A 27774-nucleotide genomic window follows, 5' to 3' on the forward strand; every position below is an offset into this window, starting at 1 on the left:
CTTTCTAGGATGTTCAAAGAAGAACAAGACGTGGTTAAAAGGTAAGTTAATTTGACTTGTTAGCCTTGTTGCGGTAGAACACATAGTTTTTAAATACAGGATAAAACGAAGACAAAATGTACTATAGTTCATGTTTAGCTGCTACTTTGAATAATCTTAATAATTGGTACGAAGGGTTTATCTCCATCCAACTGCAGTAAACTACAAGCCACAATTTGTGTAATGATCCATTTATGCAAATAAAACCAATTAACCACATAGATTGAGAATGGTTAAATACAGCTTATCAGACAAAAAAATGAAACATCATTGTGGCTCAACCATGACATAACTTTGGGGCAGGACTACCTCTTTGTTCAACCCCTTCAATAGCACTATAATATCAAACAGGAGGAAAGGCTTGAGAAAGGAATACAAATATTGAAGCTTTTAAGTACACTATAAAATCAATTTTTGTAAAAGAGAAAAACAAGACACAACCATTGCACAGTATCAGTCAACCAAATTGAGAAACTGATTTCGGCAACACTAACAGTGATACATCAACACTCAACAGCACTTCACAGATTCTGACTATTTGAGAAAGTCTGTAGGGAAGAAACTATAGAGGGCAACATTAAATCGTTCCAGAGTTTGCTTCAAGTGTGATAAAACCTAGAAAATGTCTGATAAAGCAAATATTGGACTCTCCGGCCTTGAAGTAAAGTGCTATACTCGGCACCAAACAAACACAGCCCAGACTTCCATTTGAAGTGCTTTAGGTCTGACTTTATATATGCTGCACTGTGATATTCTTTCTATGTAAGCTATTAAAACACAATTGATTGAAGAATGAACAAATATTCCACTGCAAATCTTTCTAAAACAAGTCACAAGTTTTATATATATACGTAAAGGTCGAGTGTATGAAGTTTAGTCGCATCTAGTAGTGAGGTTGTGAATTGCAACCAATGGCTCACTTTCCAGCTCCCCATCCCTTTCGAAGCACTATGGTGGCTGACACAGGACTAAGCTGTCGTCAATTTTTTGCTTCTTTGCTGAAGGAGATAACGTATTTGCGAAATGCTCTGTAGAGCCAAATAATGGCACTACACTGCACGCCTCGGCACTTCCACGTCCGCGTGTGCGACCCCCTTTAGATAATAAAAACATAACGCTTTATTATGCAAGGTCTTTATACACCTCTGAAGACATAGTTATGTAAAGTATATTGCATAGATACTCCTAAATATTAAACACAGCACCTTTAAAAGAAGTCACTAGTTAGAATACAAAGAATTTACTATATTTTTATATTTTAACGACATATTTTATGAATTTCCAGTGTGTTACAGTTTGAAGGTGTAACAGGTACAAAAAGGGAACAATTTTGAGATGTCCTTTATGAGAGACCTTTTATTTTCGATAAATTCAAATACTTTTACCAAACAGCAGGCCAGTCGGTTACAATATGTTCCCTTTCAGTTCCAAGAATTGTATCAATTGGAAAGAATGTTTGGCTAACAAAATTTACTGTATCATAAAACAGAACCCAGTTTTTGACACACTTTGAAAGAGACTTTTCCTACAGTAAAAGCTGTTTCATGTTACCTCTTTGCAACAGGAAGACGTATTAACACATTGTTTGCAAGTACTTCCTTCCTGTTTATTACTTAACTTAAACTCAAATCCTGTGTAGTTTCTCCTAAATGTGCAGTGAAATAAAAAAGATGCTAGTGTTAGGATTTTAAAAGAACCCAAAAATAAAAATGCTGTCATCATTTACTTTGTTCTGATGAACACAATGAAAACAATTTGAAAGAGCATTTGTAACCAAACAGTTCTTGACCACAATTGACTACAATAGTTGGAAAATTGCTTTGCCAATTAGTTGTGCTGTTGAACACAAAAGAAGATATTTTGAATAATGTAGGAAAGCAAACAGTTATGGGGCACTTACAACTACCATTGTAACTTTCCCTACTATGGTAGTGAATGGTGGCTAAGAACGGTTTGGTTACAAGCATTCTAACAAATATCTTTCTCTGTGTTCATCAGAACAAAGACAGATTTGAAATAACTTAAGGGCGAGTCAATGATGACAGAATCTTTATTGAAGTCATTCCCCACCACTATAATAAAAACAAATGCAGGTGTTAAAGATAGGGTTGATCTCAAACTCTAAAATTGAATTGAAATAAAGCCCTTGGGATATCAAGGACATGCCGATTTATCGTATAATTTGCAGGAAAACTGTGAATAAGTTTATAATATTAATTAAATAACATTGCAGAAGTCATCCGAACACCTCTCGCAATATGACATAATTCAGCTAACAAAAGTGAATTTACATAATGACTCAGGTGTGAAGAGTCAATGATGAGCGAATGAGGAAAAAGCTTTATTAGCTCTCGGTCGGGTTCACTTAAATCCAGGTCAGGATGTGATGACAGCTTTTTGTATTGCATATAATGTTTTAAGAGAATCTAATAACTCAATCAAGCAAGTGACTCAAACATAATTTATGTATCTTGAATGCGTAAAAGCTCTTCTTAGTTTCCACCAACTGTTTTAGAAAGCGATACTTCAAACCATGAGACAAAAAAGTATTGGGAAACTAGATATTTGTGCAGCAGGATTGGGCAGAAACTGGTACTCAGGACACAAAAGAGAGTGTCACAGAGTCAGATCGCGTTGAGAACATCACTGACTAACTGCTCATTAGGGGGCTGTTGTCTCAAGCAGGCCATAGTGTTGGCTTTCCAGTGATTCACAAAGACTGTCTTGTTGTCTTTGTGGGCGGCCATTACTCACTCACAGTATGGCAGTTGTAATTACTTCCCTGTTCCCCAGCATCTATGTGTTTACTCAGAAAGGCCCTGTGGCATTGCGATTGGGCTCAAAACATAAAACACTCTTGCCTCCGGTAAAAAAACACATCACCTGTGGCGTATCACAAAGTCAAGACTGCCGTTTAACAACAGTGAGGTTGTGTTTTAACCTTGCAGGTTGTCTGTGAATTTTAAGGTCGACCACCTGTTGCTTTCAGATTAGAAATCTTTGAGGTCAAAGTCCAGTTTGGACAAAGCAAATGACATAACGGCTCATGGAGAAAGCGAAGCCTTTTGCCATTTTAATCATTGCCCTATATTATTAACCGGTATAATAGTGTTTACTTGACAACCTGTTGCCTTTGGCCTCTTTTCTAAAGCCTCACTCCACCCAATTCACACACACACACACACACACACACACACACACACACACACAACTGTATTAAACTTCAAGTGGGAGGACAATGAGAGTATAAGCCAACTTCGCCAGCAAATTAAAGTCACAGGGAGTTTGCAGGGCATTGAAGAGGCTCACGAGGGTTAAAGCATTAGCCGAATATTAAAACACCACATCAAACGGTACCCTTCAGATTTTTCCAAAGAGTTCATATTTTTATCCACGGTCTTTCCACATTAAGGACTTCTAATGAACTCCTAGTTTCCTCGAAATGACCATTTTCCTTTTGAAACACATTCGGAAGGGCCTAATGGTCATGGACATCTGATTTAATCTTGATGTGCGAGCGGAGGTGTTTGGTCTCATAATAATGAGAAAAGAAACACTGATGGATTCACAGTTACCAAGATTTACTTGAATCATTTGCAGTCTTTTGTGTTCACATAGGTTGAATTATGGCTATTCGTGAAACTCATAGAGTCTTGATTATACAATACAAGCTTACATCTTGAAACAACATCACCCAACTTAATATGTGTATATATAATAATTGCCAATGAAAGCAGTCCGATTTCCAACAGAAGGAAATTAATTTGTCACCACATGATGTCCCTTACGAAAATTAACCATAGTTTAAGTACAGTTACCATGGATTTTTGGTTTTGCTTGTAGTAACCATTGTAGTAAAACTACATAAAAATATGGTAACTTTTAGTATAGACGGTTTCATCGTACGCACGGCCTGGCGTTAACTTCCGGTCTGTGTCTGGTTATAATGTAACCATTTAATATTTATTTATATTATAAATGTCATTGTACATTCATTGTACACAATTAAATGAAAACTACTTTACAGTTTTTGATTCTTTGAGGAGGTCTACCGGACGTTACCGTTTTTTTACGTTAGTCGCCGCTAAAACCGTCTATAATAAAATCACGGTTCATTTTCCTATAAGGGCTCAGATATCGACATATAGCACGGTATGTTGGCATTAATTCTCCATATTGCTCCTCTACCTGTTGCACGTCAAACATCGCTTAACTTCCGCTGCTTCCGCTAGCGTTCAAATGATGCGCGAGCTCCTGAATAACGGCCGCTTTACCGATCTGATCGTTTCTTCTCCTTTCCATGATCAAATCCTCCAAACTCTGAAACTCCAAAACGTGAAACTGTTTATCGGGCAGGAAGAGCTTTAACCTGTACGGCTGTTTGCCTATCCGTATCTCTCCTCCCATCTTGAACTCCCGTTTGCCGAATCTGCACCAGGCGGCGAAACATTCCGAATTCCTCCAACTTAACTCTCGGTCCTTGGCGCCCACCTGCTCCATGGCGTTCTGCACCACCATATCAGAACCGAGGGGCTTGAATTTATACAGATCGTTCGCGATCCGTCCCCTCCTGCCCTGACTGGCATCGGTCAGAAAACTGTTCTTGATCTCCACCCGGTGCAGATGCACCACCTGAAAGTCGCCGACGTAAACAGCCCAGTGCGGGTGCTGGCCGGCGGCCACGAACTCCAGCGCGTCGCCGGGCTTACATCTGTTCAATAGATTCTCCGGGCTGAACGTCTCCGCGTCCGCGGCGTTCGCGTTTTTCTCGTAAATGCACTCGTCTCGGTGGTAAACGGCGCAGTCCAGCTCGTTGCGCTTGTCGTAGCGCTTCTCTTCCTGATTCCTCTCCGATCCATCGACATTATGATGCTGATGATTATCGTCCAGCTCGTCGTCGTCGCTCGCGAAGATGTACGAGACCCCGATCCTCGGGCCGTCGTCTTCGGATCCGTGAGGGTCGGTGGTGGGAACTTCGGCGTAACTTAGGTGTGACAGTTTGTCAACCTGGTTGCCCATATATGCCAGTTCACCGCCGGACAGATGAAGTGAAACGAGCTCCACCTGTTACGAGCAGAGAGATGAAGACATGTGGACGTAGACCGCGATGCTCCGTAGACACAGTTCACAAACCAGCAGGGAAAAGCAAGCACTTTAAATCAAAAGAATCACGGTGTTTTTCGGGGACATGGAGAGGATGTATCCCGATGAAGTGATCGTTCGGATTAGTTTAATCCTCGCAGTTAGTCTCATCACACCTGATGCATCCAACATAAAGTTCTTCATTTACAAAAATGACGAAATGCACTTCGCATTTTTTCTTATGATAAATAAGATTTCCGCATCCTGGCGAAAATAAGCAAGGTGTCTGTTTGACGCACAGCTGTGGTCAAATAGTTCAGAGGTGCGTGTTGCTCGAGTCCGTCAAGTATTGTGCGAAGTAATGGCTGGAGCTTACAATCACTCTTACACGCGCTCGTGGATTTAAAGAGACAGAACGCAGTTTTAACGTCGTCGTAAACAGACAAGACTTCATTACAAGTGTTACAAAGTGCCGAAAAACGCATTGTTTCAAATAAAACTACATGGATTTAATCTTTCCTATAACGTTTGGACCAACTGAGTGTTTTTTTACAAAACTTAAATGATAAAAGCTGTTTTATTGGTTTATTCTGTATATTGTATATGAAGAGTTGAGATCTTTAAATGTTTCACAAAACGTGTTTTCTATTGTGTTGTCCTGTTTTTATTAGCTTTATATTTGATATATTATGGCTTGAATCAAAACAAACCAACAACAGTTTGATTGATTTGATCAAATTGTTATGATTCATCTCATTTTGGAAGCAATCTCTTCATATCTAAACGTTTCCTTAGCATGATCTTCAACAAGCAGCAGCAACCAACCACTGTGTCACAATTTCCTTCCATATTCCTATTTTGTAAAACGGCTCCTAAAAAGCAGGTTTACATATAATGTCAAATTCAACTGCTGCACCACAACTAAATGTTTTATATAATTACCTGCATCTACTATTTTAAGTCCTGGACTGGCCCTACACATACAGTAGCTACAGTATAAATAAAGAACGTCCTGAAACAAAGAGTCAAATCACGTTTCAATATTTAGGGTAGCTGACTGATCCCGTTGCGTTATTCTTGATGATGACATGCCCCGTTTCAATGCCTCACTGCCCCCTGGTGACACCCAGAATTTGTGTTGCTATAGTAATTACAGTCACCAGGGAGTCTGCTGCCCACAGCCGAACCAACACTAGACACATTTTGAAGTTTTCAAACATATTTATTAGTACTTTCATAGATATTTTTTTACATATTCATTTGTTATAAGATATATTTTGGTGTATGACAATGGCCCGACGGGGAAATGTAACTTTGTACCCAGTTAATAATGAGAGCCTTTTCAGTCCCATCAATTTCACAACAACAGGGTTTCTAAAATGCAGGGTGACTTTAAAAAACTATTGGTTATTTTTTTCCCAACACTGTCATAGGGTCAGGAAGGGGCTGGTGTTGTCTGGACTGTATAGATGGAATGGTGCGGAGGACAAAATGAGGAGAAAACTTCACACAATACACACAACATTTCTACACACTCATCATGCAGCACCAAGATCTCGAATCTGTCTTCATCATTAAACACCACTAGAAGGTTTGTTTGGGGAAACACTGCAGGCATCCTCAGTAAAGGCAAGATGAAAAGATTCAGGCCACTGAGGGGAAACCTTCATAGAACTGCATATTTTCACGATAAACTCTAAACTGATACTGATATTCAACACATCTAGTTACTGATGGATAAGAGATGATTTTGTTGTAACTACTTGCAGGTTTGTGTGTGACTGTGCCTGGGAAATAGTTAAACTTGTAAAAACCGTCAGTCTTAATGTTGTTAGTCCAGGCCGGAATTCTTAAAACTGGCCATGTATATCACACGAGTGGAATAAATGCGATTGGTGATACAGCAGTCAATTGGGCACAAAGAAAATTAGTCAGTAAAACAATGGTAAAAATCAACGTAAAAAATAACAGTTGGTCTTTGGTCTCAGTGAAGCAGAAGCGCTCCTCTGCGAAGCAGAAATGAGACGGACAGGATTCAGCTGGAAAAACCCATACACAATTCTTTGAAACAACAAAAAACAGAATAAACCCGAATGTCTTCCACAGGCTTTGTGCATTTGGAAAACCTCATCTCCATGTTTTCAAACCCTGCTGATTCAGTCAAGTAGCTCTGAGATTTTGTGCAATGATATCATGCATCAGGTCACAAAACATGATAATACAAGTAGGCTGGGGTTCATATACAGAAGACCTGGGGTGACTTCATCCTACAACATCTTTTCAAAGTCTATATACACATTAAAAGGTCAATATAGGATTTTTGGAAATAGATTGTATACTTATGAGCCGTTTTGTATTTGAGTAATGTGGTATCTGACAAACAGAAGTGTGGGAAGGTTAGGTCATGTGATTAAACCCATCTCAATGAATCTATAGTTTGACTCTGGACTCATGACCTCTGGATGCTCGCATCCAGACCTGACGGGCGGCGGCAGCACTTGATGTGTTTTGGGGTCACAGAGGTAATGTAGTTACTCGTGATGTGAGTGGTCGGATGTGGGTGTGGTATGGGGTGGTTTTGAGGCTGATGTTTTATGTGGGTTGATCTTTTTGTGGAACATAGATTTGTAAAGAGGGCGGAGCTCGCCCACTCCATTCTTTCAGCTCGCCCTCCTTGAAAAACAGGTTGGTGGCAGGCAGGGGAACACCAGACTCTGCCGGGGGTTGACTCAGGGGACCCGAAACCCCACTGTCAGGGTCTGCAGGCTGTTTGCCTTCCTGTGAAGAAAAGTAAACAGTTCTACATACAGTGTACAGTATAAATATAAAGTCTATATATTGACAATTCAGTCATTGACTGGTTTAAAAAGTGAAAATGATCAAATGGATAACACAAAAAGGAAATATTTTAGAGTGTAGAATACCTGCTTAATTCGAAAAATAATTAAGGAGTTCAAGAGTTTATAAAACATTTATCAAATTTATGTTTTGATCAAGTAATAAAAACTGAAAACCGCTAACAAACACAATAAAAAACATAATCTGTTTTTGCCAATTGACTTCAATTATTCACTAAAGAAATTAGTTAGAAATACATTAGAGGTGCCAAAATATAAAGGTTTTGGACAATAATCATGAAATTATCTATATCATGTTATAATAAATAATTGAGTACCCATTTAAAGTTTGGCCTTATGAGCTAGCTTTCCTGTGGCTCAGTGGTTAGAGCATGGTGCATGCAACAGCAAGGTCATGGGTTAGATCCCAGGGGATAGCAGATAGTCAGAAACAAATGTATAGTACAATGCCAAATGCAAATGTAAGTGCCACAAATGGTTACATGCTCTCTTTTTTCCTTAACGCACTTGTATTTTAAGTTGCATATATTTGCTAAAATAATTTAAACACAAAATAGACCAAATTAAAAATTGCACTATTTATTTCTCTTTTCACCGCTCAATCGATACCGTGATATAATTGTCACTGTGATTTTTGGTCATGAAAATCTGATATTGTGACGGTCTAATTTGCATCAATGTTCCAAGCTTAGAAATCACAATTTAAAAAGTATTATTTTCAGGTTTATTATGACTACATGAATGCAAAAGGACAACAAGATAAGCACATTTTCTGAAGCAAATTTCAGTGGTGCTTGCCGTGGCAAAACTCGGCACTGATCAATCTGACCAACCCCCATCTCTACGATGTTCTGATGCAGAGATATGGCTCTTGCTAAACGGTTGCTATGCTAATATGTTTGGTTACAATGGGCGTGGCTTGGCATCTGCCAATCGATGATACTCTATGCTAAGAATAAAATGAACCAACCCCCATGTCTCTATGATGTTCTAGAGCACCTATATTCTGCAAAAGCACCACTAATAATTAGGACTTACTACCAAACCCACATTAGGAACAATATGAAATAGTGAAGATTTACCTGGAATGACTGAACAAAACTGAGAACTTTTAATGCCAGTTTTCGACTGGAATGTAGTAACTCTTGCAGACTGAAAAAACAGATGAGGTTAATTATTAATCTGTACCACATGTAATATGAATAGTAATATATGGGTTAGGGTAACTGTATATTGATGTATAAGTGACCTAAAGTGTCAAGAAATACTTGGCTTAACTTTTATGCTAAGTGAATTATAGATGAACAATTGTTGTCATCATCACCTGTCTTTGCTGCACAACTTGTGGGAGACGATCCTCTGACACACTTTGCGGTTTAGCTCAGAGCTAAAGAGAGGCATCCCGAAGCAGAGCTCCAGAGGTACCCACTCGTTCTCACTGGAGGATCCTGGGAAAAAGAACAAACAGAACTTTCTGAGCAGCTGGTCTCTTCAAATAGGTTCTTTTGTATAACATGTTGAAAAAATGTATATTGATATAAAAGACACAAGCAAGGAAAATGCTGAAAAGACAGCAGATTACGTCTGAGTTTGTCCACACCTTCAGTTCCCTGTTTCTTGCTGCCGTCTCCATTATTCTCCTCTGTGACCAGCTCGAAAGATTCATTGCTTCCATTGGCATCAACCACTCCACTAAACTCAGAGTCCCCTGTGAGGAAAGCAAAGAGAGTGGATCTAATGCTCCTTTGAGACCCTGAGGGTCTCATACAGCTTTCAGTCTGATTAGTGATGCAATCAAACATGTGGACTGCAATTAAAATAGTAATTGAATTAGAACGCAAAGAAACTGCTCTAATAAAACACAGAGATGAAAGCCCGGACCCATTGTTCTCGGTTTCAGTTCTAATCTAATTGCAGCATTTATCAATAAGGTCATGGGTGGATAATTTCAGCGATTGGTTAAATAGGCAATGTGGATTTGGAAAAGCATCTTAGCCTTACCTTCGGCGTCGCTGGGTCGTCTTCGATGTCTGTTGTTGTAGTTCAACATGGTGATGTAGCCACACTGGTGCTCGAGATCAACTTTGTCCCGCAGAATCTTAAGGGCTTTGTGTGCACACATGTTGGAATATGAGAAATCTGAGAGAGGTAAGAAATTACAACAGCTGGTTAGAATCTCTAGATTATTGTGGAGTGTGTATAAATTATGATTTAATATCTGCAATAAACCCCAAAATACATTTTAAGTAACCCACACTATAATTTAATTGCAATAAAAATGATTTGAACATCCCGAAAATGAGACAATTCCAAAGGAAAATTACACAAGAAGTTATATCTTCTTTTAAGAGAAATCTAACCAAACTTGTGACATTTTTGTTTCAAGCTAGAAAAAAATGATTTGCCAATATAGTCATTTAATATCCAGTCTTAAGAGAAGATTTAATATTCATTTACTGCAAAGACAGTTTTTCTTTTATTGTCTAAATACTCTTCTGTAGGTACAGATCGCTGAGCCGTACCTGCTTTGAGATCTTCCTCATCAAATGGAAAGGGCACATGGACAGTCTCACCGTATCCATGCATTCCATGACCCTAAGAACAGTGGGGTGTAGTTTTGACATATGCAGGTATAATATTATGTTAATTTGAGGGTGTTCAGATTCCATCCCCATTACCTGAATAAGCACTGCAGAGTGGGTGAGGGCATCATTCAGCATTGTTAACACGTTGGATGCCGGGACGACCCCAGGGTCATGACCCCATGATGTGATAAGCAACCGGTCATAGGCCTGAGTAAAATAATTATTTAAGCATGTCTTCACTTACATACCTTCATATTTTATTTTACATAAATGAAGAGTAAAGCATGTATTTACATTTGCGATTAATCGCATCCGGAATAAAAGTTTGTGTTTACATGTCTGTGCACTGTGCATATTCATTTTGTATTTATAAACACATACATGTAAACACATTTGGGAATATTTACATGTATTTTATTATATTGATCAATAATTGAAAAAATATATATAAATGTTTATTAATGTTTATATTTTTTCTCATCTTAATCATAATATATTTTTTTAATTATTATTTAATTCTATTTGTTTCTTTTTGAAATATATGCATGTGTGTGTATGTTTTTATAAATAGAAAATGAATATGCACAGTACATAGACATTTATTATGTAAACAATTACTTTTATTCTGGATGCGATTAATCGCAAATAATCGTTTGCCAACCCTATTGATAATTTAAAACAATTTATAGTTATCAATATATATCACCCTTGGTGAATACGGCAATGTGAGCTCAACCAATGGTATGATTGAGCTTATCTGTTTGGCCAACAAATCTGAGGTTGCCAGGTTAAAGTTTTGGAAATCTGTTCAATTCTGTTTAGTGGCACGGAAATTACATTCTTGACCTTCAAACACTTAAATAATAAAGTGAACCTGGAAGATCTCTGGCAGTTTCCGAAGCCTGGAGCCCTTGGACAGCAGCAGAGAGGGAGGGCCTTGACCGGTAACGTGATAGAGGTACAGTTTGAACCAGATGGAGCTAACCTCAGGAATGGCTGGGCCGATGTGCTGGAGAACAGACAATATCAATCTATTATAAAACAATATGTTAATTTACACCCAACCATCCGTAGTGACAAAATAAAAACATTGAATTTCTCGCACACCACAGTGGAATTTATTCTCCTCACCGAATTCTGGTCTCGTTTGTGCTTTTCTAAATAAATCTAAATCTAAACAGCAGAAAGAAACCCAGAGGCACAGAAAGACCTATTTAGCTTGAATAATACTCTCGAGAGGACCACGATCTGACTGCTCACTGAGCAAACAAACAATTCTACAAGTCCCAGCGCTCATGCCTTCCTCCCCACCATCTGAATACAATCCCTCGAGTAAGCTGGGCTACCTGAGGCGTGCAGCTGCTGATTGGTCGGATCTCATTGCTGAGGGGTGCCATGGAAACCAGCAGTTTGTAGTTCTTGTTCAACACGCGGCTGCAGGTGGCAGGGTCCAATCCCAGCAGGCTCTCACAGCGGAGGAGGTCCAGAGGCAGGCCTGACGGCAGACATAAACCTACATTAGTGCCAACCAGGACAGGCGAACATGTGTCTACTTGTACCGCTTTATATTTGGAAGAGAATTAAATGCATCTTGATACAGTTGATATTAATAGTAACATTCATTACAAAATTAAACAACACGACAGCGGTTTGTCTCATTAAAATCTGGTTTAAACTTGAAAGTGGAAAAAAATAGGATTTGGGTTTTAAGCTTAAGAAATGTGTATATTTTTTTAGATGCATGTGTTTACTTTGAAATAACTGCAGGGGAAACATCACTTCAAGCGAGCCGTTAGGAATTTTTCACTTTCAACATACATTTTCATGATAATTTACTCACCCTGTTATCATCCAAGAAGCTTATGTATTTTTTTCTTTAGTCGAAAAGAAATTAAGGTTTTTGCTGAAAATATTCCACGATTATTCTCCATATAGTGGACTTCAAACGGTTGAAGGTCAAAATTACAGTTTCAGTGCAGTTTCAAAGGGCTTTTAACGATACCAAAAAAGGAATTTTTAGTATTTGAATCACTGTTCTGCAAAGCAAGCTCATGACTTAACGTAACACGTAATTACGTTGAAAAGGTCACGCTTGATGCTAGTAGGGCAGGGCGAAAAAATCCTTCTCCTCCAAATTCAAAATCGTCCGACCTTGATGCTTTAACTTTTAACTCCCTTTTTTATAAACAGCGTTTGACTTAATATTTGCACCTCCAACTGAGACTGACTTTGTACTTCTGCTACGTCAAACGTGACCTTTTCAACGTAATTACGTATTACGAAAGTTGTGAGCGTGCTTTGAGTAAGGTGAGCATTTGTGTTTATAAAGCATATAAATTTTTTGTTTTTTTAGAAAATCACAGATCGTTTCTCTAGATAAGACCATTATTCATCGTCTGGTCTTGTTTAAAGCCCTTTGAAACTGCACTGAAACTGTAATTTTGACCTCTAACCGGTTGGAGTCCGTTGAAGTCCAATATATGGAGTATAATCTTGGAATGTTTTCATCAAAAAACTTATTTTCTTTTTGACTAAAAAACTAAATACATAAACATCTGGGATGACAACAGGGTTGTGAAAATTATCATGAAAATGTATGTTGAAAGTGAAAAATTCCTAAATGCTTGCTCCTAGATGTTGTCACATACCTATATTTGGTAAATCAGGGCCCTGGTCAGGAGTGAGATCTTTGTTGTAGCGCAGAAAGAGTATCGTGTTCCTGAGGGTCAGGGCGTGGTCAAAATATCTCTGGGCCTCTCCTTCAGCGGTGCTCTCCACCTTAGAACATCACACTTCATCACACAGAGCGGCCAACATTTCACGTGTGCAAAAGATTTCTATTAAAGAAAAAAATGCAATAGCCTTTATGCTTTTGTGTGCTTGAAAGAGATTAGAGAGCAGCGGCAATGAGAAAAATGTGAACACGAGTGTTGTGCAATCAGCCCTCAGCGGCGGCCTCATTGTTTTTCAATACAAGCACAGAGGCTGAGATTGTCCGTCCGCTGTGTCTCTCGGCCTCCTTTGTGTCCTATAATAGGGGTATTACCTTCTCCAATTCCATGAGAAAACTGTCCAGGGTCTCATCAGACAACTTCCCCACCTCGAACATCGTGACGGCATGGCTCTTTAAGTTCTGAGACGAAACAGACAAAGAGGAAATTTACTTAACAACTCCACAGTATTTATACAGCTAATCATTAGTAAAATGTATTAAAAGGGTTCAAATCTATTTTTTATTATTTGTAATGAAGTTAAACTTGGACCCGACTGCAGATGATCTACAAGCATCTTCAATCGTAGACAGAGTATCAAATATCTATAGACAATGAAACAAGAATCCGTTAGTCAGCGAGCGAGACACTCACAGGGGAGAGATTGCCCATCATTAGGAAGGCGGTGAGGGTGGAGTCGAACAGGAAGGCGATCCTCTTCGTGGGGGCCGCAGGAATACTTAGACTGCTCACGCTAGCCGTGTCTGGATGACATGGAAAATCACATAGAGTGGATTAAATCACCATTATTTTGATCTATGTAGTGCTCCGAGCAAGACTAATGGTTAATAAAACTCTGCAGTAGAATCAGTCTGTGTCTTAAGGTTTGGTCGTGTGTGATTCTATGAAAGCGATAGCGCTCTCACCCTGGTCCTCCAGACTGGTTGTGTCGGTATCAGTGGCTGAGGAACCCGCCTCCATCACTGGACTGCCACCTTCCCATGAGAGCAGCATCTTCTGGGGGTCCATCGTGCTCCTGGTTTAAAGCAAACAGATGAGGTCCTGCATACTCTTATGAAAAATACAATGAAACTGGGAAAGTGAAGGACCCTTCACGCATACAGCGGTTTGCAGCAAGAATTCGTTTATTTTTAATATACCTTCATATTTCTAATATGTGGCAATTTCCAATCTTTTTGGGGATTTATGCATTGGAAATGGTTCGTTTTGTTTACGATATTGTGTACTGCTGCAGTTATTGTCCCTCATCTTATCCCAGTATATGATTTCCTTTCTTTAGTTTAAGGAAATCTTTTCTTTCTGCTAAATTTTTTTACATAAACATTATAATATTTTGTAATAAATTATCTTCTTATAATCTAATTATCTTAAAAAGAATTGCCGCTTCAAAAAGCACATTGCATTCATTATTTAAAAAAAAGAAATGATTTGAATTAAATTAAATGGTCTTTTTTGAATGGTCTTTTATTTTAAATGTTATGTATTTAATGCATATCAGGCAGTGCTCGAATTGGGGGTGGGGAATCCAGGACCCCCTTGGGCATTAGAAATCCCTATAAGGGGTAAAAAAAATTTGACTAAAGGGTTCCTTTAGCTATGTATTTAAAAAATTATTCTAAATCTGAATTTTGTGCAGATGTAAACATTGTAAATGTATTATTTGCAGTAAGTCTATTACTGTATATCTCTTTTTAGGCCACTTGTCATCCCCCTAAATGGTGGGGACACCCCATAAAACATAATTCCATTCGAGCACTGATATCAGGGAAACATTGAAATGTGATGACACGTCAATAACATCAAATCATTGGTTCTTATAGTGATGATGTGCTTGTATTGGTTTCAATTACGCTAAAAATATTAATATATGTTACTTGTAATAAATAATATCTGCTTTTGGAGGTTAATGTTTGGATGGATATCTTAAAAAAACTGAAGAAAGTCAGTCATACACTTTAAGGACAACACAAGGTTGACTAAATTACGGGAATTTTTGAGTAAACTAGCCTTTTAAAAGCTTTTCTCTTCAGAAAGTGCAGTTTTAGTAAAACGAAAATTCTCTACGTGTAAAGAGTCCAATCCGGCTCAGTGTTTTGGTTTCTTCTCAGACATGAGCCAGTAGTGAATAGTGAAGTCTATTCATCAATGTTAGATATGTCTACAGATGAAAGACCACATACTTGAGTCTATTGACCGAAGGAGCGCTCTTCCATGAGGGGTGCAGCTGATCTGGGCTGATCACCTGACCCTTTTTGATAGCGAATCCCAGGCGACAGTACATGGACACGGCATTCTGGGAGAGCACAGAAGAAACTATCAAGAGTCTTGATGCTTTCATTCAACAGTCACATACAAATCAGTGATGCATTGGTAACCACTATTGTATAAATATTAACACGTTCATTTATGAGGAATTTGACGAGTCTGTTTTTGTGTTTGGAAGGCTTTCACACCCCCCCCATGAATATTGGAAACATCTCTGTAACACAGATTATTTCCCACTCAAACACAACATCCACTGCCCTTTTCACCCGTAGACTAGAACATCTCATTCTGCAGCTGGGCCAAACAAATCGGAGCGAGGTCATGAATATATATTCCCTGGCGGTCCAAAGGATATGTGTATAGCTATAGAATATCCCAGGATGGCTGTAGGTGAAGCGGAACAGCACAAGAATTTGGGGGATGTCTTATATGGAGATAAAACTCGGCTCTTGAGAATGATTGAATTGTGTTGGTGAAAGTAGGTCAGGCTAGATGTGACTTGGGCATCGATCAGTGCTCTTTCCCTTAAAATACCCGTATAGTGTCAGTATATTGTGGTATTAATGACAATGTTCAATTATGTTGTATTTTCAAAGCAGCATTAAAGGAACAGGTCACCCAAAATGAATATTCTGTCATCATTTACTGGCCTTCGAGTTGTTCCAAATCTGTATACATTTATTTGTAGACATATTTTAAAGACCACCATTGACTACCATAGTAGGTAAAATGCTCCATAAATGGCTTTGTTCTGTTGAATGAACACAAAAGAAGATATTTTTGAAGAATGTAGGAAAGCAAACATCTCTGGGGGACTTTTGACTACCATCGTCATTTTTCCTACTATGGTAGTCAATGGTGGCCAAGAACTGTTATGTTACATCAAATATATTTTCCAGAATAAATTTTTTGGGTCAACTGTCCTTTAAACAAACATGTATTGTACTATTCAAGAGTAGTTTTGAAGACAAGGGAAATTCATGAAACACAAGTTGTGAACTTCATGAAGTGAAATATTGTTTTTTACATAAAACATTACAAACTTGATGTAGGAATGATTTACAAAAAATAATGTTGCTTGTGTTTCATGAATGAGACCCAATATGTATTGTCTGCTCCTCTGAAATAAGGAATTTGGTGTCATGTACACCCCTATCCAACAATGATGGGCAATACCATGTTTGAACCAAAACTAAGTACCATCAAGCTTAATATCCCTCATATTGACACTAGCACCTCAATTTAATATAAAGTTTGATTTTGGAGAATAAAATTAATAGTTATAACCATTATTAACCTTAAACACGCCTGGACCGCAAATTATTTGATTCCTTTTTGTTTATAAAACATGATCAGTCATTTACCAGACTCTAAAGTTTAAAGATCAATAAAAAAGCACAAAACACCTGGTTGTCTAAAATGACTGTTTCATTTAGCTTGAGCAGTGAAGTGAAATAACTGCAGATGATGCCTCATTATCTCTGGTAAGCTCTCTCTCTCTCTCTCTCTCTCTCTCTCTCTCCCTCAATGAGCGCTATGACTGAGCACCAACTGTGACGGCTAGTGCTTTTTAATGTTTCTGCTTGTGTTCAGATAAGCTTGAGGAATAGCTTTTATCCAATTGTTTTCACTAGGAAGCTTATGAAACATACAATTAAATCATTTAGCATCAAAAACACTTGATATTTGAGAGAGGGTTGATTCTCTTGATCTATCATGGGGTTTGCATCTCTGTTATTAAAGTTTCAGAACGGACTGTATTGTATTCGTCATACACAAACATTGATGCCCGTGGATCTATTCAAACACACCATGCAGTCATCATTAGTAATAAATAAATTGATTTTCGCTAATAGAATGAACGTAGGAAACAAACAATTTAATCTTGGCAAAATGTTGAGATAATGAAAATGAATGGCAAAAATCCAAGGTAAAAATTAAATCATTGGTAAAGATTGTGTCCTTTCAGTAAGGTCAGCATTTAACGTTTCCTAATTAGAAAAGTTATGGACTTTCATAATGGATCTCTTGAACAAGCTTGTTTTTCACCGTGCCATCTGGTGAAATGAGGTCTAAACAGCTACAAAGGACATGTGTGAATAGAACAAACATTCAGAGGCCGGCATCGGACGTTCAAAGACGGATTCATTTCACATCCCATCAAAAGGCCAAAGGATTTGGAAAATTGCCTCTTCTTTCAGCCCTGCATCTTGAATTCACCACCCAGCTATAAAGGCATCATTTTATAGCAAACATTCCATGTAAATGGCTTTCCATTTCCAACCTCGCATGACACATACCTTCACCAGGCCCAAGTCAATCTCCAATACATTAGCCAGCTGAAATGACAAAACGAAAAGTGGTATGAGATCATCAGAGGCTCAAAAACAACCAGAATCGTCAAAGACGGAATATGATGTGCACAGGACGAAGGGAGGCAATAAAAAAATGTGAGTGATGTACCTCGGACACATTAGTCTGTTCATCGATGGAGACGAAGATTTTGTAGAGAAGCGTTTCGAAATAATCACCCTGGACTCTGTTCATGACAAACCCCTCGAGCGGAGGCACTGGGAAACAGAAAGCACGTGGGTGAGTTTGTACCCTAATTGTTTTCTCTGCCATTTATCCAAATGGATTTGTGATTATCCCATTATCCTTTTCAGATCAATGATGCTCTCATTCGCTGTTACATTCAGTCTGTGGCTGGCGTAAAAACAGGATAGACCAGATAAAGCCTTTTAACAGAGTTGAACCAAACCAAACAGCCTTTGGGGATCGTCGGAAAACCTACAAATGCGGCTTAAAACCCGCCATTTTATTTGATAGACTGCGGCGCTTACCTGATATACAGCTGTCATCTGATATGGGTACATCGAGATATATATACCCCCGGTTGTACAAACCTGAACAAATGGAGTAGATAAATGGAAAGATGTTGACTGAGTACATCATCCATGAGAACAGAATAACAAACAGAGTAAAGCAAACATTACTGCTGTAAACATCCCCAGTGCATTAGTGACGCTCTTTATACCTTTATGATTTCGGTGAAGGTGCAAGTAAAAATGTGTAGGATTTGAGCCCAGAAGTGTTACGAAGAAAACGGTAAAGTCTAGAACGCCCATAGCGCTGACCTCTGTTCTCATCATTTCAAATAATTTCTCGTTTAGGTGACCAGTCTGAAATGACACTCACTCAGCACAACGTTGTACTCCATTGATCCGGCCAGTTGGGGTCCAGAATCGATCATCTTATCAATGGCCATCTTCTCTGGCGCAGAGCAGATCTGTAATCAAGCCGACAAAATAGCACGAAAGCTCAGGACCACATACACTTCGATCCAACTGCAAATTCTTAAATGAACAACTATGTGGACTTTTGTCCTCAAATTCTTGGGGGGGGAACAGGGTTGTGGACAGTAATATAGATCTGGTCTGACATTCTGTCCATTAGTTAAAAATGAAAGTAACCATTATAAAATAAGGAAAACAGATTTTCATATCTCCGGAAATATTGAATGAATTATCCGTTTTATTCTGTCATTCCAATTAAAATAGATTCATAACACTTGCGTGGTGTTTGGGTTTGACCCGATTATAATGTTTTTTTTTTTTCTTAAAAACAATGTACCGATTCAATGTTTTTTTAACCTCAGAGTATGTTTACACAATTAAAAACCGGAAACGCTTTTCCTTTTCTATATTGAAAAGTTTCAAGTACACACGACAGCGTTATCAAGATATGTGTTTATAGTAGTGTGCATATAAATTCTATGTCTCCGTTGTAGTGGTGCAGTAAATATACTTTTTGTATAATAAGTATGTCATGTGGCACAAACATGCAGCATGGAGGCCGCCATCATTGTTTGGGGAATACTCGGGCATGCCTACAGACTGAATGCCATAGTTTTTTGAAAATGCCATAGTTTACATGGAAATGATAATGCCGTCTTTTTAAAAACTTGCACTTTGACACCCGTTTTCAAAAATTTGTGTTTCAGTCCCCCAAAATGCCGTTTTGGTGTAAATGAACATTCAAAAGCACATTAAATGTTTTCCGTTTGTAGTTGAAAACGGTCTTGTGGGAACGGCCACATTGCAAAAAAACTATTTCTTACCAAGCACTTAAGTCTAGATACATTTACTTGACAAGAAAAGTGTCCCAAGACATTTTGTCTTGTTTTATTAAAGATAAAATATTGGCGTTTCTTTTTTCGCTCGTTTTAAACATAAAATTACCTAATTCTTGTATTACTTTCATAAAACAAGGCCAAATATCTTAGGACTTTTTTGTCAAAAACAAATGTTGGATGATTTAACCATGATTAGATATTTGTACAATAAAACAAGACCAAAAAATGCTTAGTAACCCTAACCAGACGTGAGAAGGTGTAGACACAGTGTTAGAATGTGATGTTTTGCAGTGTATTTTTTATGATAAACATGTTTTTTATTTAATTTAATTAAAATCGAACAGTATCTTTTAATAACAAATAGAAAATTTTCTTCATAAATGTGATTTCACAGAGGTAAATGAGAATTATTACTTAATATTCTGTGTATGTTGCGTGTGATTTGGAAGTAAATGTATCAAGTGTTTTCACAATATTTATGGCTTTTACATATATTTTTACATGAATTTTTACGTGGGTCAACTATACGTTTTTTATTTTAGTTAACTAAACTTAATTTACTGTTAATCCAATAATTTTTCAAGTGTATTTGATTTGACAAAATTATAAAAGTCTCAACTTTTGAGAGTCGTTAACTTCCAAACAAGAAAAAAATTTCTGTACACCACACAAAGGTTTATTTTACATCATTCCGTCAGCCTAATATAAATGTAGGATATAATAAAAAGGACAGCTAAAAAACCTTAATAAATCCTCCTCACCCTGATGTCATCCTCGGTGATGTATCCGGTCTGCACCACCCACCACGGCTCTACCGTGATCTCCACGGGTTTTGCTGGCAGGAGATCACGAGCCGATTTCCTCCGGAAGAATTTCTAGCCACAGACAGATGCTGCTTAGGCAACAGTGTGAGGTTATCACCGTGTGTACAAAGAACTGCTCTCCACGGACTAGATCTTTGATCTTCAAATCGAGCCGTCAAGATTCGAGAAGCGTCTAATGAACATTGTGTTGCCATACTAGGAGAGCTTATATGGATTTCAACGGCAAGATCTTAATTGATCTAAAGCAAAACATTGGGAATGACTTACTTTGGAAGACCTGCATTGGTTCATCAGGTCAATATACTGGTTTCTGCCAATACCAAGCAGCCTCAGACCTGAAATGTCAACAGATGGATCAATAAATAATTCAATGGCCTTTAAATCTCAAATGCATCATATGTGGTAGGGCAAACACAATATCATATTTTCACTACACAAGGATAATGATATCATCACAATATCTAATGAAAGTTAAATAAGCAAATAATGGTATAAATCAAGTCCATTTTAGATTTAGTGTATTTTGCGTTTTTGTGTAGGGAGAAAGAGAAATGGCTCTTCATTAAACAACATTACCTATACATGTTGTTTAACCAAGTTCTACATCATGGATGGATTTGAGTGCTCTGAGAAACCTCAATAGCTCAATGGACATTTTCCTCTATGGCCCATATTCTCCGCTCCCGAAGAACAAAGCAGATGGGTTATGGGATCATGAAAGATGGCCAGGCTTGACTGCAACATGCCAGGCTTGACTGCAACATGCCAGGCATGACGCCAAAGGAAGTGGGGTGAGCTTTGAAGGGCAGGGAGATCAGCCCTCACCTCACACAAAGATTAGATTGAGAGACCCAGGCATAGCCTTCTGTCTACCTGACCCTGAGAGCATGTTACCCCTGCCACAGGGGAAAAACCACAAACATGCAACTAAGACCCACAGGAGCTAAATCTGTGCGCATAACAGCAGTTTTAAACACTGTGGTTATTGAATTAGCTACTTTATAGACCCTTTTTTGTTAGTTAACATTGTGAGGCAGCTGGAGGCACAAAGATTCCCCTGGCGGCTTTACTCACGCTAGCAGGCACATTTTGGTAGCTTGTTTTTTAACAACGACTGAAGGGAATCCGATTTAATTGGAATATGTAGGGCCAGTCACAGCCCTGGACTGAGACTGTTGTTGAAAAAGTCAACTTTAGCGGAAGGAACCAGATTGGCCGACCTGTACATGCTCACTCAATGGATGGACGAGCTGTCAGGTTTATGTTACCTCCAGTTAAGTGGTCTGACATCCACACATACTAGGGGTGGCACAAGATCTCGCAAGATCCGATGTGTCTCGTGAGAACACCATATCCTCACGCAACTGGCATGATCGGAATTGCATATGCTCCTTTTATTTAAACTGTGCGACCTCAGAATATATATTTGGACCATTTTTGTTCAGTAAGTGGAGGAAGGAGGATTGACAGTGTGATATGATCACCACCTCTGCTAACTCGAGCGCTTTTGAAAAAGCATATAAAGGTAACAACCACAGCTCTATACTAAAAGCTGCACCTGTTAAGAAAATAATGTTGTGCAATAATTCCCTGTCAGATGAGTTTGTGATAGAAAAAAATTCTGTGTTTACATATTGTTTATTACTACATAATAACATTCATAAAATAAAAAGTTTAATTTAAGGTGGATTTTATAATGCCTACATTTTTTGCATTTTGTGTGTTTAAGGTGAATAAAAGACTATTTTTCGATCATCTCGTGAAGTCCGATTTTGTTTATTGCGTTTAACTACAACTGTCTGCGTTTTTCCTGGCAATGGTATGTGTTAAAATGTCAGATTAGAGCCTTCAATCTGTTGATTCTGGCACTCAAAAACACATCAAGATGATATTTTAAACTCTTCATGTACTGCCCGCCTCCAGTTTTCCCTTTGTTTTGCCTCCAGCTAATGCCATGACGTAATTGTGACCACGGTTCAAAAGGGGTCTATACTATACTGTTGGACAACACATTTCGGCCACCACTATATAAAAATAAAGCATACAGACTCTAATCTCTCTAAACAAAGATCATATAGACTCATATATAAACAAATCTCTAAAACGTGATTCAAAATAATAACTTAAATCCATCATAAATTATTTTCAGAGATATTCTCCATCTTTGATAGTAAAATGCAGTTGATTGGTTTTAATGAGTCATATAATGGCAATGGGGTTCAATTGATTGTGTACGATTGGATATTTTGTAATGATAGATGCGACCGAGAGAGAAGCATCAGTGGCTGAGATGAGTTGTGAATACAAAACTGTTTCCTGAGTGCAAATAACAACAGAGAAAGCGACTGTTAATGTGAGAAACTCTGAAGCCAGCTGGAAGAAAATTCAAGGGACTGGCTTTCTGGCCATCAAACTAAGTACCATGTTTGAGTCAAACACTGGGCATTATCAGAAACACACCATCCCCACTGTGAAGTATGCTGCTGGCGGCATGACACTGTGGGGATGCTTCTCTGCTGCAGGTCCTGGAATAGTTTGGGTTGATGGTAAAATAAATGCAGCACAATAGGAGGAAATCACAGAGAAAAAAACAAAAGAATTTGCAAGACACCTGCCAGCAGGCTAGACCTGAAAGATTCCAGCAAGACCAAAACTATATGTACAGTATTTGAAGAATATTTTTTCTGGTTATTAGTATCTGTTAAATAAATCTACTGTGGCTCAATGTTTTATGCAAGTATACATTTGTATACAATTCTCTTTGATGTAGGATTACATCGAAATACCACTGTTGACGTTAATTTAGATGGATGAAATTATTAATTTGGCATGGGCAAATGAAAAGGCTTCATCGAGTTACTTCAACAATTTCATACTACTGTAATCCCAAACACCAGAGCAAACTGTGTTTGTTTATAAAATAGGGTTGGTATAAATTCTTCGAAAAATGTGGCACGTGATTTGTTTATCCTGTGAACAAGTGGGTCCTTTGAAGAAGTAGTTCACGTTCTTTGACATTCTTTCTTTGGCAGAACACAAAAGAAGATATTATGACAAATGTGCACAAATGCATTGGTTACAATAGCGTTTGGGGGACTGTGCTGTTCTGTGGTCATCATTTTTCAAAATGTCTTCTTTTGTGGTCTGCAGGTGAAAGAGAGTCATACAGGTTTGAAATGACAAGAGGGTGAGTAAATGATGGCAGAATTTCATTTTGAAGATGAACTAATCCTTTAAATTCCAATCGTTCTTGGTCATGTGATGTCAGTCAGTTTTCTTCCTCAGCACTGATATGACCAAACTTATTGGAGTGTCCGTCATTTTAAACATTGTTTTTAATGTCTATTCTTATTTTATGTGTCAAACTAATTTAATAAGAAGATTAATATAAACAAATGTGGATGCATCTTTGATGTAATGCAATGCAACAACTGCACAAGGCAGTTACATTACTCATAATAGACCATTTAACTTCCTTTCTTCTAAGCTAATAGCAAAATGCTTTCATTAAAACATTTACTTCTAGGCAAAGCAATTCTGTGCCACAGAGTTCTGAAAAAGCACTGCTGGAGTGTCTCCTGTGGCATGTGGCCTTGTTATTTTGCATGAGTGGTCAGCAACAGAAGCAAACACTGAATCTCTGCTCGGACAGGGACAACACTTACAGTCAGCAGCGGTGAAGTTGGGCAGCGAATCATAACTCTTCTCACAGTTCATGATGTCCTGAATAAAACATAAAAGAGCTTTTTATGACGCAATTGAAACACGGTACTGTGATGCCTTAAATACTTTGAGATTATCAATATACTACATTAGAAAAATATCCAGAAATGCATTTAAATAAGAATGATTCATCCAAAATACAATTATTTATAATTAATGTTTCTTTCTTTTTAAAGCTGTATTGCTTTAGGTAAATCTGAAAATCACATGAATAGATTTATCGCAGTTTATCAGTACACTAGGCTACACCACAAGAAGGACACAGAATTTACAATTTGATCTATAAATGAATACGTTACGCAGGCTCTCTGCAAACTTTTCCCCTTAATTCTCCAGCTATTTAATGAAGTGCATGAGTCATCTACACTAATGCTGAAAAAAAAAGACTACCTGTTCAACAAATGAACCGGCCTGGAGCATTATCAGAATACAGATGCACTATGACAATAGACCAACAACAACAGGGTGCACATTTAATACTTCTCTACCGCGTCTATAATTACAGGAAGAAACATTTCTAGACTTGCAGACTAGTCCAGCAAAACACCCAAAGCTTGAATACCAGCACAGGTTTGCCGTATGTTGTACATTTCACAGGTTCAGTAAAGAATAGGGCTGTCCAAAAATATAGATACTTGTAACTATCGCAATATATTTTTTCCGATAGTGATACCTATTACTATCCATAATTTTTTTTTTAAATCATGTCATATACGGCCAAAAGTAAGTGGAAGTGAGAATGGCGACAAAATATAAGAACGCTTCGAGCTCTCAGAGCTGCTAGACAAAAGGTTTATTCCAAAGAGTAACAATGACATTCATTGTGCTTCCACGGATGTACCACCAGCGCATTTAGAGCAAGGATGGATAAAAGTGTCTGCCAAATGAATAAATGGATGAACCAGGGGTTTTATAGTGCCCATGTTCGTTGTTTTAACTGTATAGCACCACAACAGCCAAGTGATTTGTGTGAACCACGTTATTCCCCTGTGCTACCCACTTGAGAAGCACAATCCACAGTTTCGGAAAACAAACCTCTGATCTAAAGGTCCATGCATCACACATCATGGTCACTCTGCAGAGGTAAGGGATGTTTTTAAACTTAAACTCCTTACAGAAAACCCCAGGTTGTGCACAGCATGTTGTATTTCAAGCTCTACTTTTTACATTTTCAAGTATCGTAATATATCGCAAATGTGTATCGTATCGAAATACATAGCAATATATAGTATCGCGACCCATCTATTGTGATATGTATCTTGTATGTTATACTTTTGAAAAACACTCAAAGAAAAAACAGAAAAAAGTTTTGATCAAACCTCCATGATGCTGATGTAGTAGGAGAAGGGGGTGACCCGCATACCCTTGACCATGATGTCAGACAGGTGGTAGGGGTAGAGCATCAAATGCTCTCGGCTGTACTTCAACAGCTCTTCGTAATACTTGCGCTCGTCCTTTTTAACATGCCTGACTGTTAGAGAATTAAGGATTCGATTAAAGCATTAAAAAGAAACTCAGTTGCGATGGCTATTTCTTTGAAATAACATCTGCTAACAAGAGCTTTGATGTGTTCTGGCCGAAGACTGAGTAGGAAATACAAATAGCTTTGCAAACTGTCAGGATGAATGATAGCCTGGTAGTTGTGGAAGGAGAAAAGCAATATAGTTACCTAGGTTATTGCGGAAACGTAGCTGGTTTCGAATACTGTACAGAAGGACTTGTTTGTCATACTCGCGCTGCAAGTTTCCAAGACTCTGTCAATGAAGCGAGAAAGATTTTAATTCACAATTAAATTGATATATAACTCATTTCTTTCTTATAGATATGAGAAATAACATTCAATTCCAACAGATTTAAAGGGACAGCTACCCAAAAGATTTATTTTATATATTTTACTCACCCGCCACAGGTATATATATATATATAGGACTTATTTTTGCAGATCACATTCAAAGTTTTATTGAATAATATCCTGGCTCTTCCAAGGTTGGTAATGGCAATGAAAACTCATGTTTTATGTATTACATAAAACTACATGTCTCATGACACAAAATGGTTCATTTTAGAGCAAAAACTCTTCATATTTTGAGCTAATTTAGTCATGTTTGGATGTAAACAAGATTACTGTTCTTAAATGTCCACACACAGGCTCATCTGTTGAATCTCAGTGGTTGTCGTGGTCACAAGATACACGACAACCAACAATATTCAAAACTTTCGATTGATTTCGCTTCAATCTGATGGTGTCTGAAGTCATGCTGAACAAAACAGATGAAAATTACAACAAATGTACAAGAAATGCAAATATTTTTATTCACACGCATTGTCCAGTTCGTATAAAACCGTGTAGTATCCCATTCTGGCGTATGCGTTACTTTTATGGCGGATACATGCGCCTTTTTGGAGCTTCCAAAACTGGCTCTCCATCCATTGCCATTACCAACCTTGGAAGAGCTGTGAACTGTTCCTTTAAATGTATATTTAGGTAAATAGTCACAATTGTATGCTTTCGATTACCATATACCAGAAAAAAATGTAGTTAGTTATGCACTTACACTGAAAGTCTCCGAGTGAAAAAGTCTGATAAGTGTACAACAGTTACTCTGTAGGGTTCTAATGTAAATTGTATTTTATATAGAATATTCCCTTTAAGGTAAACTATGCATGGCTAGTTATCACGTGTTCCCTAAATACTTTAAAATGGAGTGAGGTTAAATGTGTGTGTAATGCACTCTTTTGTGGTTCATTTTGACAAATTAGGAGGCATAATTTCAACAAATGAATAACCTTCAATATTTAACTGCGCCCCAGGGAGAGAATGCTTGGCCCAGTGTCCTGCAGAGGAATCTGATGCGTGTCTGTGTGCGGTTTATGTATCGTTTTGAGAACCGAATGAATATAAACAATTCAAGATTAAATCTTGTTTGTTATTAATGCAAATAGGTTTTTGAAAGGTTTGGGTTGAGGTTCAAAGGCAGGGGCGTGAATGTACAGTCTAAAAGCCATTATGTATGGAAAGTCAACACAATGTATAGAAAACTAGCACCCGATGACGATGATTATGATGTGTGTGTGTGTGCTGACGGATGAATGAAAGAGATGAATGGCAGAATGGCTGTAAATCCTGCTGATGCTGTGGATTGGGATGCAGGTATCCCAAGCAGTGATGCTGTCGAAAGTGTATCACTCCGGGAAAGTGTTTGCCGTGTGTCGTGTGTTACTGTACCTGTTTGACATTAGCTGGCAGCTTGTTCCACGGGTAATTCTGCCTGATGTGAAATTCAACGTCGGTGTTCATCGCTGGTCTCGAGCTCCACGCTTATTAAACAGATATCAACGGGCTTCCGGGTAAGTCCGAGACGACTATACCCTCCCGGCACTTATTTAATGTCTAGTCAACGTTAAGCTAATGAATATTTACTGTGGGAATAGTATTTACCGTTGTCTGTTTTGCCCACTTCCTTGTTGTATTTTTAAGCGAGCCTTCGTCACGCTTCTAGCCTTGTACGTCACTTCCGCTCAACCCGTGAC

The 27774-nt window shown here is 38.2% G+C and overlaps 2 protein-coding genes across 2 annotated transcripts; both read right to left on the reverse strand.

Moving 5' to 3' along the window:
- Positions 1–3606: 3606 nt before the first annotated feature.
- On the reverse strand, positions 3607–5475 carry lratd2a (LRAT domain containing 2a). The gene has a single exon (XM_079484004.1). It carries the CDS (start codon positions 5056–5058, stop codon positions 4249–4251), a length of 810 nt encoding a protein of 269 aa, XP_079340130.1. The 5' UTR covers positions 5059–5475; the 3' UTR covers positions 3607–4248.
- An 851-nt stretch (positions 5476–6326) lies between these two features.
- On the reverse strand, positions 6327–27760 carry fam91a1 (family with sequence similarity 91 member A1). Its single transcript, XM_079485231.1, has 25 exons — positions 27683–27760; positions 27470–27606; positions 25913–25997; positions 25563–25714; positions 24186–24243; positions 20788–20855; positions 20458–20571; positions 18760–18850; positions 18405–18467; positions 18025–18131; positions 17862–17900; positions 15477–15589; positions 14202–14311; positions 13930–14039; positions 13611–13697; positions 13213–13342; positions 11911–12059; positions 11439–11573; positions 10658–10771; positions 10502–10574; positions 9981–10118; positions 9580–9687; positions 9304–9427; positions 9062–9131; positions 6327–7899 (listed from the first exon to the last, which is right to left on the reverse strand). Exons 2-25 carry the CDS (start codon positions 27539–27541, stop codon positions 7714–7716), a joined length of 2496 nt encoding a protein of 831 aa, XP_079341357.1. The 5' UTR covers positions 27542–27606; positions 27683–27760; the 3' UTR covers positions 6327–7713.
- Positions 27761–27774: the final 14 nt, after the last annotated feature.

Source organism: Barbatula barbatula, assembly GCF_947034865.1.
Source record: "Barbatula barbatula genome assembly, chromosome: 21".
Lineage (NCBI taxonomy): Eukaryota > Metazoa > Chordata > Actinopteri > Cypriniformes > Nemacheilidae > Barbatula > Barbatula barbatula.

Excerpts from the sequence above, each read along its gene's own strand:
- fam91a1 (XM_079485231.1), bottom strand. The coding sequence starts at position 27,541 with ATGAACACCGACGTTGAATTTCACATCAGGCAGAATTACCCGTGGAAC. Across the intron at positions 20,572-20,787 it reads ACCAATGCAGGTCTTCCAAA|AAATTCTTCCGGAGGAAATC; the intron begins GTAAGTCATTCC and ends GTCTGTGGCTAG. Across the intron at positions 14,312-15,476 it reads CCTTCGGTCAATAGACTCAA|GAGCACGATGGACCCCCAGA; the intron begins GTATGTGGTCTT and ends GCTTTAAACCAG.
- lratd2a (XM_079484004.1), bottom strand. The coding sequence starts at position 5,058 with ATGGGCAACCAGGTTGACAAACTGTCACACCTAAGTTACGCCGAAGTT.